Source organism: Pteropus medius, unplaced genomic scaffold, assembly GCF_902729225.1.
Source record: "Pteropus medius unplaced genomic scaffold, Ma_sr-lr_union100, whole genome shotgun sequence".
Taxonomy (NCBI): Eukaryota; Metazoa; Chordata; class Mammalia; order Chiroptera; family Pteropodidae; genus Pteropus; species Pteropus medius.
This window is the reverse complement of record NW_024349800.1, coordinates 54,489,977-54,506,416: the sequence shown is the minus strand read 5'-3', so window position 1 is coordinate 54,506,416 and position 16,440 is coordinate 54,489,977. Positions and strand designations below refer to the sequence as shown.

The 16,440-nt window shown below is 32.2% G+C and overlaps 1 protein-coding gene and 1 pseudogene across 17 annotated transcripts in view; one reads left to right on the top strand and one right to left on the bottom strand.

Moving 5' to 3' along the window:
- The window catches only part of PUM2 (pumilio RNA binding family member 2), a 78,778-nt gene that overhangs the window by 37,345 nt on the left and 24,993 nt on the right, over positions 1-16,440 (bottom strand). For 13 of the 17 annotated variants that reach the window (XM_039887767.1, XM_039887775.1, XM_039887770.1 and 10 more), the window contains 8 exons: positions 16,021-16,129; positions 12,588-12,775; positions 11,870-12,039; positions 8,776-9,046; positions 8,446-8,539; positions 4,553-4,678; positions 2,857-2,999; positions 1,172-1,301 (listed from right to left, as the gene is read on the bottom strand). In XM_039887767.1, the coding sequence (XP_039743701.1) occupies positions 1,172-1,301; positions 2,857-2,999; positions 4,553-4,678; positions 8,446-8,539; positions 8,776-9,046; positions 11,870-12,039; positions 12,588-12,775; positions 16,021-16,129 (1,231 nt within the window). Of the gene's footprint in view, positions 1-1,171; positions 1,302-2,856; positions 3,000-4,552; positions 4,679-8,445; positions 8,540-8,775; positions 9,047-11,869; positions 12,040-12,587; positions 12,776-16,020; positions 16,130-16,440 lie in introns of those variants that run through there. The other 4 variants (XM_039887783.1, XM_039887777.1, XM_039887782.1 and 1 more) reach the window with 4 other exon arrangements.
- Positions 5,275-5,390, top strand: LOC120622540 (uncharacterized; annotated as a pseudogene).

The following is a 16,440-nucleotide window of genomic DNA, read 5'->3' as shown; positions in this document are numbered from 1 at the left end:
ACAACGTAAGCTTCAAAGTCGATTTCTCAAAGGGCTGCTTCTGCCAGCATTTCTAATCCACAATGGCTTCAGGGACAGCAGTATTAAAATCTTCTCTTTATCTAGTGGGTAAGACAAGATGATAAACTCAGACCTTAAAATTTCAGAGCAAAAAGAATGAATGCAACTGGTGTGGAAATCCTCAAAAATAACAGAGAAGTATTTAGCAGCACTTAACACATAAAAGAAACCCTAGATCACCTAAGTAAGGATCTTTTCCAATACATTCAACACATTTCCTAAATGATCTGAATAGAAAATTTAACTACACTACAATGAAACTGGAACTCACATTTCCTTAACAGGTAATGTTATAGTTATAGGAGTTGCTGTTTCATATACTAAAAATGAAAAACTAAGATGCTTAAGAGTCTTCAGGAGTGAAATGAAGGAGCAGAACAGAAAGTGATACATTATCTACTGATAATTCAAATGTAGTCTTTAAATCTCACTTTATAAACATAACTGCTGCTTTATTGGTTTAAGAAAAATACCTTCCTCTTTCCATTATTGTCAATTTTGTATCTAGCTTCATGAAAATCTGCTTCACAAAAAAAAGTATTTTGTTGATTATTTCTAAAGTTGTACTGGGGTAATGGGCAGAAGATTTTTAAATTTTCTCTGTATCAGGCTTTCATAGGCATATTGTATTAGACACTGTTGTTATAAATACCAACTTTAAAATACTATGAACAGGCTAAACAAGACTGAACAATGTTCAAAGTGGAAAATGTTAGATACGAACCTCTCGATATTAACTAACTATTCTTATAAGGCAGTAATGGCAAATAGATTTTGTCTAACATGCCAACTCTAACCCATTGGTTTTATTTCTTGAAGGATGGCAATGAGAATTCTGGGCCATGTTAGGGTGGAAAGATGCTATAGTTTATGCCATAAAGAGAGAAAAAATGGCTGTGTTTAAAATTCTAATACATATTTTCTATCCCTGTCATTAAGTCTCACCAGCAACATTAATTTCAACTCTTGGCATCTGAATTCTAAATAATTTATTGCAAGGTAGACAAGATTTTAAGAGTTTTTCTCTTGATTTTTTTTCACTCTTCAGTGTGACAGTCTACATTTAACATTTTAAATCTATTCAAATTTCCATAATTAACCAACTATATACCTGGCATGCCAGTAGCAAGACCCTGACCAAAAGCCAAAGTTGGATTTGCTGCCGCAAGTGATTCTGCTTGTTGCCCTTGCTGGCCCTGATTAGGAGTAAGAGGGCGCTGACCTGTTCCAGCACGGAGAACCTACAAAGGACAAATGATTTCCTTAAAAATGAAATTATAAAATGACAGATAAATTTACCAGGGACAACTTTGTATATACCACAAGTAGCCTTTAGATATTCTTTGAACATATTTACATTCAATGAAATGTTGATTTAGCATGAAAAAAATACATGATACTTAACATCAAAAACCACAATCAATCACTGACTCGTGACAACTAGAACAATTAAGCAACATGGAGCTTCTAGAAGGCCTTTGGGAAAAAATTATTTCTAGTATTCATATTTTTTACCAAAGTAGTATTTAAAAGAGAGATTTTACTGAGGAGTGGGGAGAGATGGCAAAATCTTAGATGAAGACAAAAAAAATTAATTTAGGTTTTATTATTTTCTAAGGCTGAAAACAAACACGTGAAGCTTAAGGAAATAAATTAAGTATGATTATTCAGTGAGTCTGTTAGAAGATTGTGGTATGAATAAAAACTTCAAACTGAACCAAGTTTTCAGAATTCAGAAGCTTTAATAAAAATAAGTAAAAGCTGCTTTTTAGGACAAAACCTTAAGGCGAAAAAAGAACACAAGATCATATTAAAACAAGGTGGAAAGTCTTAAGGATGGTCAAGTTTTATTACTTTGTAATACACAGCTGTTGCAGTGATTATATACAAGCATAATACACATTAATTTCACAAAGGTAAATTTTTAAGTAATTCAGGACAAGGGGGATTCATTTTAAGACCATCCTATATGTAAGTATTAAGAAGGTATATTATTCATGTAATGTGATATTTGGAAAATAAAAAATTTAGATTAAAAAAATAATTTATTAAATGATACTGTGGTATAATCTATAAGGACTGAGCCAAAGGACAGCTTCAATAGAACATCAAAATGTTATTAAACTATACTAAAGGAAATTTAGAATAAAATTTAACTGCCAAATAACAATATGCTTGTCATTAAGTTGCTTCTGTGGTATAAATATGTAGAAGTGACAACCAGAATTCTGGTATTTATCAATAATTTTTACATTTATCAAAATAGTTCTAGTAAAGTGGCTGAAATTTTTTTAAAAAATCTTTATGATAAACATTTTAAGAAGTTAAATCTAACTTCTTAACCTTTAGTGAAAATATTTCACCTTTTTGTGCTTAAAAATATAAAGTACCTAGTAATCTTGTTTTTCTGGTCAGAAATATATTAAGTTAATATTTAAAACAGTAATTTAAATGTCCAGAAGAAATCTGAAAATTCAAGTAACAATTACTTTGACAGAAATGTTATGAGTACACGTTAAGGAATGATGAAAATTAAAAGCTTCTAGAGATTTCAAGGCAGTTTCAATAACAGAAATGTAGAAATGGAATATAACTAAATCTTTAAATTCATATACTACCAATTAGGGAAAAAAAACCCAGCCATGTAATCAATACCTGTGTACCAACTATATATGCTAAGTACTGTATTACACATTGAAGAGAATAAAAAGAGAGAAGACACAGATCTTGTATCAAGGAGCTCATACAAATTTCAGAAACGCTTCAGGTATTAACTGAATGAAGGTGGGGCTATACCTGCTGCTGTCCAGGCTGAGCTTGTGACGCAGCTTGCTGATTTGCTGTGTTGTTTGCCGCAGCCGCAGCTTGTTGCTGAAATAAATTGGCTGGATACACCCCCCACGGAACACCATAATACTGAGGTGGAACCACTGCCGGACCTAAACCCCGCGCCCCACCCAAAAAAAAAAAAAAAAAAAAAGTCACTACATTTTATAGATGAACGAGGCCAGTTACCACTAGATCATAGAAAGGGATAGTGCATAAGACTTAGATAGGACAGGTCCTTACACATACCATACTTTCTATTTTTTTTCCTATTCTACTACAGAGAAAATCTCATTCAAGTTTGATTATTAAAAGAGTGAGGGAGGTAAATGGGGTAAAGGTGGTCAAATACGTGGTGACAGAAAGAAATTTAATTATGGGAGGTGAACACATAGTGTACAGCTGAAACTTATTGAATTTCGTTGACCAATGTCACCATAAAACAAACAAACAAATAAAAGAGTGAATGTTCAAGAGTGACAGCAGTGGCCTTAATGGAGGGATGCGGAACTAAACTCAAAAGAGGACCAATGAACTGACAGGACACTTAACTAATCTAGTCAACATTTACTGAATGCCAGCTAGTCACATAAATGTGACAGATCAGTTGCAGTCTGCTATCAGACAAGAATCTGAAATTAAGTTTTTCACTCCTTAAACTCTTAAGTATTATAAAAAAAAAAAGTCCCCAAACTCTTAGAAAAAGACTGTTCTATAGCTATGATAATAAGTAACTACTAGAAGTAGACCTAAAATTGTCTAATTGATGAGTGACAATTCACTTTGGTGAACTTATCTCTGAAAGTAAAAAATCAGTGACAGCCGATCAGCAGACTCACTCCAGTGAACACACTTCCATGGCTGACATCACCCTGTTTCTGACTCAGTAAAACAACATGATCCATGCCCAAGACCAACTCATGTCTGTGTAACCTACTCAAAACAACCTTCCCCTTAAAACCCTACAGAAGATTAGCAAATTGCTCCGCTCAGTAAGAATGTGCCTGCTGACCAGCACACAACTCTCCCTTACTGTAAGCAATAAATATAGCTTTGGTTTGAAGAAAATCTTTTTTCCCAGCTTTACTGTGATATAACTGACATATAACACTGTACCATTTTGGTGTTTTTCAGTTTTCCAGTAGTGTTTTCAGGATGTGACAGTTTTTAGTAATTTCTTTCTAACGCCATCCCCTCTTTTTGTCCCTCAGCCTGCTTGCACATTTTAACGCTGCTAACTAAACTTTACTTTTACATGCTCATTCTCTCAAGACTACCTTACTCTCTCCTTGACCTAAGTATTTACAATACTTATCTCTAGTTTATTTCATTGAGAAGTAACTTTGCATTGTCTCTGTGGGTAATGGGATTGGTCACAAGAATGAAGATTTATATTTGGCAATGTAAGATTTCTGAAACTAAAAAACTAAAATGTAAAACCAATCATGTATAGGAGGAAGAGTTATCAGACTTAGGCTTCTCTTGTAACATTATAGTTGAAAAATTAACTCTCTGGGAACTTCAGCTCATTCTGGATAAATGTTATAGTTATTCCTAGGAACTTCAAATTCCCTGAACTTCAAACTGCCCAAACAGACAAAAACAAAGTTTATACCAAAAGCGAAACTAAAGCCATAATAAGCAATGAAGATGAACAGTAAGTTACCTGCTAATGTTGCTGCTGCAGCCAATCCTGCTGCAGTATACGGATCAGTCCCTGGAGGAGCAGCACTAATAATATATGGATTTGGCACAAATGCAGCTGGAGCAAGGCCTGCTGAGAATACACCAGCTGTGTTTTAAAAGGGGAGAAATAATGAATGAAAATATAAAGTAGGATTTTCTTCATTAGGTAAAAAACATTTCTACTCTGAATTTGGGGTGGAGAAGAGTACGCTTAATGGTTTAAATTCTTAAGTGCTAAGGGCACAGAGGGGGGCATCTAATGAGCTTTGGAAAAGGGTAGGTAGGATGGAGTGGGGTTGTGGTATATGATAAGATAAAACTGGAACTATAATCAGAACAAAGAGCCATAAAGAGCTTCCTGGTCATTACTCTGAAAGCAGGAGGAAAGCAATGAAGTTTTAGGCAGAGGAGTGAATTTAAGCCCAGTTCTGAGTCTAACATATGCTAGTAAGGATTCAGGAAAGGCTAAGAAAGATTTTTAAAATATTCATTTGCATTACTTATCAGAGAGGCAACAAACTGCTGGTATGGAGAAATCGCTGTGTATACCTTTAACCATAAGATACTAAAGAATTACTTTGAAAACGTGCTGCTAGAGTTGCCTTTTCTGGAAAGTAACTCCAATAGGTACAAGGTAAAGAAATAATGAAAAAGAACATGTTTAAAGGAACTCAAAAAAGTTCAAGTTTAAAAGATGCTTAGGTCCATGGCCATGTCACCCTGAACAAGCCCGATGTCGGATCTCGGAAGCTAAGCAGGGTCGGGCCTGGTTAGTACTTGGATGGGAGACCACCTAGGAAGACCAGGTGCTGTAGGTATAAAGAACAATTAAAAAAAAAAAAAAAAAAAAAAAAAGAATATGCTTAAGGGGGGGATATGAGTATAAAAGCCGGTGAACATATACTTTTAAAGAAGTATTCAAAAGGCGCATTTAACTTTAAGTCAATATTCAGAAACTTAATTCTAACTATATTATAGTGGCTTTCAAATATTCTGACTGTGACCCACAATATGAAATATATCTCACACTGACCTAGTGTTCACATACATATGTACATACCACAAAAATCTTGAAAAGATATTTAGCCTTACAAAGTTCCAATGCAATCAATTTTCTATTTAATTTTTCTCTTTATTAATTTCTGTAATCTATTTAATTTTAAAAAATACTGGCTATACTCCACAACCCTGATTTCATGCCCAGGTATAACACGGACATTTGAAAAATGTGTTCTTAATAAAGGAAATAATTAAATAAGAACTAAATAAAAATTAAACATTTTACTGAACCGATAAAATCCTTGTACTATTTAAAATATCATTTCCTCAGAGTCACATTCTTAAACTATTTCCTAGGTCAAAAGCTTCACAACTTCCCTCCCATGCCTCACTCATGAATTACCTTTATCACAATAGCAGCAAATTATGTATTGGTGTTCATGTTCTATTCATATAACTACAAAATCTAAACGCCGGGACATATTTTTTTAATAATTTATATTTTTATGATTAAAAAATATTGCTTTAAAAAAAGTCAACTACAATTGGAGTATTATAAAATGTAAAGCCAAAGTCTTCATGTAACCATTATTGAGTTGTTTTATATCTAAGTTTTTTTTTTTCGATTTTAGAAATGGTTTTAATATAGCTCTCTCCATACTTATATTATAAAGCAGATATGAAGTAAGATTTCAAATATTTGAAAAACAAGGAATTAGTTTGACCTAATGGATATATATTGAAACTTCTGCCGAAAAAAATGGAGAAATGCGTATTTTAAGTTCACGATTCACTTAGAAATATTAACATAGTAGACGCCCAATGTTTGCATGCATAGATACATGTGTTTGTATGTGTTTATATATGCACATATGTAGAAATATATATATCTCCTAAAATCTTAAGTACATACACACTCTCTCATACATTTTATATTCTAGGCTATAATGGTTTTAATATGCTTTTTTCACTTGCCAACCATAGTTCCCTATGTCAACAGTTACCTATCTAGCCTATTCTAATGGCGACATGGTATGTATTCTATTGCATAGAAGTAACATGATTTTAACCAGTCTACTATAGATACATATTTAGATGGTTCATAATCTTTTGCTGTAAATAAAGCGTGCTACTAATATTCTTTAAGTGTATGGGTCTCTGCATTATCATTATATACTTATGAAAATTCACTTTTAAATGGGCAAATATCTTTAAATTCTTTATCCATGTTATGAAAATTCACTTTTAAATGGGCAAATATCTTTAAATTCTTTATCTGCATTTCTATATTATCCTCCAGGAAAGTTGTATCAATTTACATTCTTGTCAAGAACATGAGAATACTACTCACACTCCCACACAAGTGTAACATTAATGAAATTTTTTAAACAATTGTCAATCTGAGAGATAAAATCAAATCTTTTGTATTCCAAGAACACAAGAATACTTCAATTATTAGAAAATATCATTCATAAAATTTAATATATACTAATCCAGAGCTTTCATAGATGCCAATTTAAAGATATAATGAAAAATAGGCCATTTACAATTACAGCAAAAGATAAAATATCTACAAACTAAGAAATATGCAAACTTACGTGGGAAGAATTTAAGCACTCATAAACAACAAAAAGCAAATTTGAACAAAAATATAAACATGTTCTTGATAAGAGTATTTAATGTCATAAAGATATCAATTTTTCCCTAAGTGAATTTAAAATTTTAACCTGATCTTCTGGAGATAAAATAAGCAGATTCTAAAACTCATAAGCAAGAAAAGAAAATTTAAAACTCCAAAAGGAAGAGAAATAGTAAGTGTACTAGCCTGCCACATATTAAAACATACCACAAAGCCTCAAGAAATAAAAAGTTTTGCACTGGCCCATGAACAGACAGGAACCAGTACATTTCTAAGAATGAGAAGGAAGAAGTACAGGGATAGAGGCGGCTGGGAGAGAAGGGGAAAGAAACAAGTCCAGAGTGCATGCTGTTGTTAGAAATGTGTGGTCATCATTAATTGAAACCAAAAATAAAATTTGGGACCTAGGAAGCCTCCTGGGTCGAAACGGAACAATCAAAGAGAAAAGAACCAACTTAGCATATCTCCCCTTCCATAGATTATGTTGAAAGTATTCACATCTTTTCCAATCAGGAAATAAATCAAGGTTAGCCAAAATCAGATAGGCATAAAAATGGTTATATGAATCGACACATGGTAAAATTACAAAACTATACATACACATTTATCAATGTCATATTCCTGGTTTTGGTATTGTACTATCATTATATAAGATGTAGCCATTTAGGGACAACTGGGTGGGAAACCTTTGTACTCTCTTTGCAACTTCATGTGGATCTATAATTATTTCAAAATAAAAAGTTAAAAAACAAACAAAACACCCCAACATAGACAACATACAAACGCTTGAACTCTGGCAGTAACAAATTGTAATAATTCACATTAAGGACTAAAGGTCAAAGACCAAAGAAATGAAGTAATGAAATATTTTAAGAAATTTTCTTGGGATTTCTATTTTTAAACAATTTTTAAAATAAACTTTCTAATTTGATAATAGACACAAATAAACTACATTCGAATTTCTAAGTGTTTTGACTCTTGACTTCACATTGTTAAAAAAAATGTGCTGACAGCTTACATCAATTTACATTTTTATTTAACCAAGGATACAATAATCAGAAATAGTTCTTCTCTAGTAAATCTTTACTCTTGCCATGTAATCTATTTTTGATCTCAATGAGATATTTCAAAAAGTAATGAAATGATACCATTCAGTAAAAGAAAAACAAAACATCTAACCACTTTAACAAGATTTTCTAACAGTCTAATCAAAATGGTAACTTGCAAAGACTCACCTATATGTGGCTGCTGAGCTGCGGCTAATGCATATTGCTGCTGTTGAGCTGCAGTTAACTGCTGAACTGTTAGTGCATTAGTCCTCTGAAAGAGCTATTAGGAAACATATTTAATACAAAGATTAGTCTCGAAGCATTTCATTTCTATTTAGAAAACTGGGAATAGAATATTTTAAACCTATGTGGATCACTTTCTCAACTACAAGGACATTTTAGTCAATAAAACATTAAATGTTAACACCCCTATTATTCATGTCAATGTCTCACAGCACTTCAGCCTACACCAGGGCACAGTTAAGAGGAGCTTCTTTAAAGGAAGATATGCTTTACCTGCTGCTGGGAACTGTAGTCAAAAAGGCCTACAGTAGCTCCTGAAGAGTCCATTGGTACCTGATTACCAGGATAGTCAAACTGTAAGGAATCCAGACCAACTTGTTCCATGGCATCCAGATTCTGAGTTTCAGGATTTGAAAATTCTTCAACAAGTGGTTTATTTGTTGTAGGATTAGGAAGAGGCCCCAATCCTTCTGGGGGATTAGTATTGGGGCCCAGGCGCTCAACTACTTCAGTTGGAGAGGCTTGACGACTTCCAGGAGTACGACTATATAAAGAAAAGAGAAAGGCATTATGAATAAAAGTAACAAGTCAAAAGTTGAAATGGGAAATAGTAGGTAAATCAAGAAAATCAAATGCTTGTAAAATATAAAGAGCAAATTAGGCATCCCAGGCCACTAACCATTTTACTTCGTAACTTTTTTTTGGTCTAAATTGTCTTAATTGACATGGTTTTATTTTTAAAAAGTATTATTAATGTTCTCCCCAATTTGAATAGCATTAATATATAATGCTATTATATCTTCATTTAACACATAAGAAAATTGGTCAGTACCACAACTTACACTTAGATTACCTGAAACTTTTTCATATAGACAAAATGAACAGTAGGTATGAATAGCACACTGTGAGTGACAAATATGGAAAGACTCAAAACCAAAAACCACCTAATCACACTCCTGTCCTGCCCGCCGGCACATCACTTTGCCATAACAATCTACTTAAAAATATTTCAGGGCAAAATTCAGGACTTAAGGATGTAAAAGGTAAGATACATCAGAAAAAGGCAGTGAACTAAGACAAGAGAATGACTTCTGACTCTGCTTAAATTTTGAGCAAATCATTTCATTTTCCAGGCCTCAGATTCCTTATTGAAGACTGAAAAGATGACCTGTGGTTCCAATTAACAAGAACAGAAAAACTATTTGTAAAACTCTCTTTGACAGCTCTCCAAAAACCATCTTTATGATATCAAACCATCAGAAAATGAAAATGTATAACTTATCAAAAATTAAGTATGCACATAAATGAAAAGTATAATTCTACATATTAAAAAGCCAACATTTTATACTCACTAGCCTCCTCAACTTTCCCAAGAAATTTATTAATATTGGACTACATTTTAAGCATTGGCTCTTCTTTTTTTAATCAATATCGCTCATGGTCTAAACTTTATTTTCACTTTATTTCTAGACATAATCAATCTTCATTTATTGTCTCTTTTCAGCTACAAAAATATTTTATATAAGATCCTTTCCCTCACAAGAAAGAAGTTTCTGAGGAACCATGAGTTCATAGTATATTCACACATAAGTGCATTAAATAAATAGCAGCAACTATTTTACCTGGCTTTCAATGCCAGTTGTTACACTCATGTAACTCTGCCCCCAACTTCATGTACTTCACATGGGGAGAAATTTGCTAACACATACAAAGCATTTTACTAAGCAATTAATTATAAAAATTGTTTCCCAGATATTTATGTAAACTTAGATTTTATGTAAAAATCAACCATTGTCCTTTCGACATTAAAAAATACTTTAAATTCCTTTCTCCTTTAACCATACCTAATTTTTCATGTGACTATTTTAAAGGTTTGTTTCCCATTCAGAATATACGGGAAGAAAAAATAAAACTGAAAGGATGTTCTTTAAAATCAGTCAATTGAAAAAAAAGGCAGCGTGCTATAGTTCTTTCACTCCTTTCCCTTCTACTCCACTAATGTACTTCTACGATTTATCTGTTAATGTACATATTAATGATGTGCTAGTATAGTGACCATATGGTCAAAGCTATTAGTTTGAAATGTTTTTACACTGTCAAATACAATATTGTATCAAAAATAATTCATAAACAATTTAAAGCCATACTTCAAACTTAAAATGAGAATGCTAATCAATGTGACATTCATATTAAATGGAGAAGTACAGCTTTTCATACAAAACAACTCTAATATAGCAAAAAGCAGAGAATACAGTAAAAAAAAAAGTCATTGTGCTATCAGTGGTGCTCTTTTCTTGCTATAGTTAATGGTGTATTAACACTTCAATTATAAATGTATACACTGAAGGGTTTACATATAACCGTTTTAAATACATGCCCTTGACTAAAACTTTAATAGAAGAGCATTTAAAAAAACTGACTAGCATTAAATTTGTCAAGAGGTTTACTGGTTTTGGATGCTTTTTTGCACTTAGAACAGATACAAATGACACTTTAAGAGGCACTGTTACTCTGCTTTTGATAATTAAAGGCAAATAATATAAAAGTATACCATCCCATGTATCTACACTCAGTTAAGTGAGATTCCACAGTTTACAAGATCTCAAAGAAACAGCTCATTTTCAGGTACAGGCCCCAAAGCCATTTGACTATTTAAAGTACAAGAAATCAGTATGAAGAAACAACTCACTAATATTTAGACAAATGTGCACTGCCTAATCTAAGACCAAAGGCTAGAAGAAAATATATATTTCTTTAATTGCCATAAAGAGACAACTAAAGAGCTACAACTTACAGAATTCTGAGCTTAAGGCTAACTTTTTGAAGTCTCTAATATGTTCTCTACTTCCTAATTTCAGGAATGTTAAGTATTAGCACAACTCATATAAAGGTCACAGATCCTGAGAGCTAATTATGTTTCCTCATTTCTAAGATTAAGAGTTAAATGGGGGTGGGGATACAATACAGGGATAGAAAGAAGAGGAGACTCCATAGAAAGGTGCTCAAGAGCAACCCAAAGGAAGTTTGCCAAGAAAAATCACAGATTAAACCTAAAATTCACTGAATTTTAGCAGGGAGGAAAAAGTTAAAATTTAGACTACCATATTAGTAGAAAAGTAACAGCAGCTTCTAACATTACTCCTTCAATGGAATGTACTGTTTGAATGTTTTAAAGAACTATTTTGTTTTTAATGGTTCATAATCATTAATATTCCTTATGAAAAAAATTAAACCTTCTTCCATGTTAACACAAGGTACAAAGGGAAATAAAACAAAATTGGAAAAAATGTCTAAATCAGTCACATCAGCTAGCAGTAATAATTCCTAAAGAGATATGCTTTTCTTCTTGAGAAAGTTAAAATCTTACTTAAAATCTTTGCAATCGGCATCCATTCCATTTGGCAAACCTCTGCCATTTATTTTAGAATCATCATCATCTCCTTGTTTAAGATCTCTGTTTTGGTCCTCCTCAAATGGAGAAGCCTTGCCTTTTTGATCTCCTTTCTCAGGTCCATCTGTTTCAGCATCTCTAGTGCCCTGAGGAAAAAGAATCTGTTTGATTCTGAATATTTAATAGAACACAAAAAAAGGCACCACAAGGTGACCTAAAACTACACTACAGTGCATGTAAACAATAAAAGCATTGACTCTTATTTTAATTTCATAGTCAACTAATTTATTAAATTGAGTACAAACCAGTGATTTATAACAGAAGGGCTAAGGCAACCTTAACTATAGCGGGGCTGGAAAAGCAGTAACACCACAAACATGATTAAAATCCCACTTAACGCATAGATGATATTGTTTAGTTACTTTTATATCAACTACCACAAACAAGCAATTTTAGTCTTGTAAATTATATATTTTAATTAATACGGTTTGACTTATGTAACATGGTTAAGAGCATAATTATTCCCAGTGGCTCTACTATTTTATGTACTTCGAGATGTGGCCAAGAGAATATGACAACAGCACCAACAGCTACACAATTTCCTTTAGCTCTAGGAAGGGCCAGAAATGTAAACTGACAAAAGATAACCAAATGACCATGGAGTATTAAATATTTCTTTATTCAAAATACTTACAAAAGTTCCCTTCCTAAATCGAGAGTCCAATTTATCAGCAGGAGAAGAACTTAGCACATATTCTACCATGCTCACACCAAGGCCTCCACTTTCTGATCGCGGAGACAGTATTGCATTTACTTCACTGTTTCCATGAAAACCCTGTCCAGATCTTCTCTGTACCATAATAGGTTGGGACATTGAATGGTCTGTTTGGAACAAAGAACACAAATTACATATACATACTTTAAAACTAAACGAATATACTTATGCAAATATAGTAAAGTAAAAAAAAAGCCATTATATTGTTTTATTTTGAATACTGTTGTAATCTTTATCACAAGCTCTTAATTCTGTTGAGACTCAGTGGCCTGGGCACATTTCTTGAGAATATAGATAGAACAAGCCATTCAGTGAAAAACAGGTTAAAAGTCTATGTGAAGGTGGTTGTTTTTTTTTAATAACAACCAAAAAAAGTCAATGGAGAAACATTAATTAACCCAAAGGCTCAGTTGCCTATAAACATCTATTATTAAGAAGTTAAAGTTCTTCAAATTGATGGTTGCCAGATGGGAGGGTTATTGGAAGGGATGAGTGAAAAAGGGGAAGGGATTAAGATGTACAAATTGCCAGTTATAAAAACACTCATGGGGATGTAAAGTACAGAATAGGGAATATAGTCAATAATACTGTAGTAATTACTTATGGCGTCAGATGGGTACTAGACTTATTGGGGTGATCACTTCATAAGTTATATAAATGTCTAATCACTGTGTTGTACAACTGAAACTAGTACTGTATTAACTGTAATTGAGAAATTTTAAACAATTAGGTTCTTTTGGCAATTCATTAACAATTCAAAACAAAAACCTTTGGTGATAAAATCTAGAATAAAGGTGACTCCTAACTTGGCAGAGGCACTTCTCAAGCTCACAGTTATGTACTGGACAAATGCAGAACACATGGCTTTACTGCTATAAAAACAAACAAATAAGTTTGGAAAAACCAGTAATATCACTGAGTTTTTTCTATTCTCAGTGTAGAAGTATCATCTAAAGAATATTTTTTAAAATGCTGTGAAGTTTAAACATTTTCCATTTATTCTTGTTTAACAAAAAATTATTCGTCTCGTACAAACACCTTTTCTACATATTTTTGCAACAAAAAGGCAGAATTTAAGATCAAATGGAATACAAATATAATAGAAGATACAAATAGAAGCAATATTCATAGTTGCCAAAAAATACTTTTTTTTTAAAGGAACCAATAAGCTGTCAGCTACCTCTGTACAATACTCAGTATTAGGTTTAAACTATCACAAAGGCAGTCATTGTTTCATTAAGTGTAAAAATTTTAAGTGATTGCTACCTCTTCTAAACCATATTAAAACATATCTATTTTAGAACCTTTATCCATGATAATCAGTTTTTTATTCAATCACATACCCATTCATTCACCCAGTTCAAATATTGATTTTACTGTCTCTTATAGGCAATCACAAACAAGACAGTCCCTGCCTTCAAAGAGATTATAATAAGAAGGCAATCATAATAGGGTATAATAAAAAGAATCCAGTATACTGTGAGAACAGAACAATGGGGTAGCAATGCTTCCCATCCTTAGAGTGAATCCCAAAGGGATGGGTAAGATTTAAAGTGAGCAAAAAAATAGGTGGAGGTGGAAAGAGCATTTCAGTTAAGAGAAACCACCATGTTCCTGCTAGGAGAGCATAATGAAATTAACAATCAGCAGTAGCTCAGCTGAGAAGGAAATATGTGGAAAGCAGTCTCCGACACTGATAGAAACAATCTTTCTTAGAAGGACAGTTCCTTTAGAACAAGAATGTGTTATCCATATTTGTACATGCCTGGCATTCAATAAATGTTTAGTAAACAAAATAATTCCATTCATTTATCATGTCTCCTAGTAAAAACTAATACTCGTCTTCAAAATTTTATTCGTACAACTAAAAAAGTTAAGTTACGAAAATTTTATTCGTACAACTAAAAAAGTTAAGTTGGGAGGAGTACAAGAAATTAACTAAAATTATAAATTTTAATTTTATAATTAAAAAAAAAATACCAGGGATATATAAAAATGTTGCTTAAATATTTTATTGCTGGAATTAGTTGTTTTCCAAATATAACATACTAAAAATAATTTCCCTACCACCCATCTTGAAAATAATCTCCATTACCATGTTGTGTTCAAGATGTTTTGCTTTGGAATGCTTTAAAAAATATCTGGTTCTGGTAAGTAAAGTAATTAACCATTCGACCTCTAAAACAAAAAAATCACAGCATGTCTATCAACCAAGTTTTCAAGCACATGTGATTTTTAGCAAAGAAAGTGCCTTTTGTGAGAAAAATGTATCCCAAATAACTGAATAATTTACAATATTATGAGTCTGATCTAACATAGGTTATAATTAACACCCAGGAAAAAAAATTCCTTGAGGGCAAAATATCTCATTTATCTTTGGAGAATACTTTACTATATTGGTTGAACGCAAAGAAAATGCCCACTGTTTTGAGGAAATTTTAGTTGAAATTAGTAGTTACGAAGCTTTTGATCTTTTTCAATTCTGAATGTAGAGTATTAATCATTAAAATTTTCTAGCATTTCCTAACTTTTTGGCAATTATTTTAAATAACAAAATTTAAAACTATTAAAGGACTTGAATAAGGAAATTTATACTCAAAATATAAGGTATATTTGCTTATCATCCCGAAATTTGTTTTTATGTAACTTTGGTCATTTTGTATAGCTTTAGCAAATGGCATGAAACTCACTTATAAAAGGAAAAAAATTATTTGTAAAATATATGTTGATAGAAATGTGAAAATTTTACCAATCAGAAACATTTGAAAATATAATCAGTGCTATTTTAGGGATGTAACTATGCTCTTTAATTTACTAATAAATACTGTCACTCCTGTGAGTTATATTCCTTACATACCAGTTCCTTTTCTCTTAAAAGTTTCTTGAACCTACGTCTCTCTCCACTACTTATTTGAAAGTCTGCTCCATTTTTGGAAATTCTACCTTACAAAGGGAGTTTACTTCCTTTCTGGGTATAGCTAATGCCTAAACTAGTAAAGCTAGACTGAGCTGCAATTAAAAAAAGTTAGTCACTGTCCTCTAATACAATTTAAAACTGAAAATTCCTAACGTTAATGTATATTCCATTTTAATGGAAATTCAGAATTTTATCATCAGAGTTTTAACTTAAAAAAAAAAAACTTCTTAAAAAATCTTATTGTGACAACAACTTCTAATCAGTACGTGGACCATTAGATAAGGGTTAATTTACATCCCAAAATGTGCCTTATAATGATTGAGAAAATCTTCAGCAAAGACATCACAAATTTTCTCCAACTCCTGTCTGAAAGTAGGCGACGCTTTAAAAAAAATGCAAGTAAATTCACGATTCTCACATACAACAAAAACTTACGAGAAGGTCCCCATGCAGTCTCTCTCCATTCATCGTCCCCAAGAAATATGCCTTTTTGTCCATCTTTTGTTGAATCATCAGGTTCCCAAAACTTTTTGGTAGGCAAAAGCTATTTGGGAGGGAAAAAATATTACTTTTATATTTTATTCTAATTACAAAGAACTAGTATGTAGAGGAAAGCAAACTTACCACCAATATGAACAAGTTAGTTATCAATGCTAATGAAAATTCAGAGTGACCTATTTCCTAATTTTTTCTCATTAATAAAAAATAACTCCCTATTTATGTTTGAGTACTGGCTTTAATAATTCTAGACCTAAACATTAAATCAAAGTCTACTTCTGACTTTTTTACATTTTTCAAAATACATAATAGTTGAATATCATGTGAATTTCTTTATAAAATCTTCAAAATACTTAC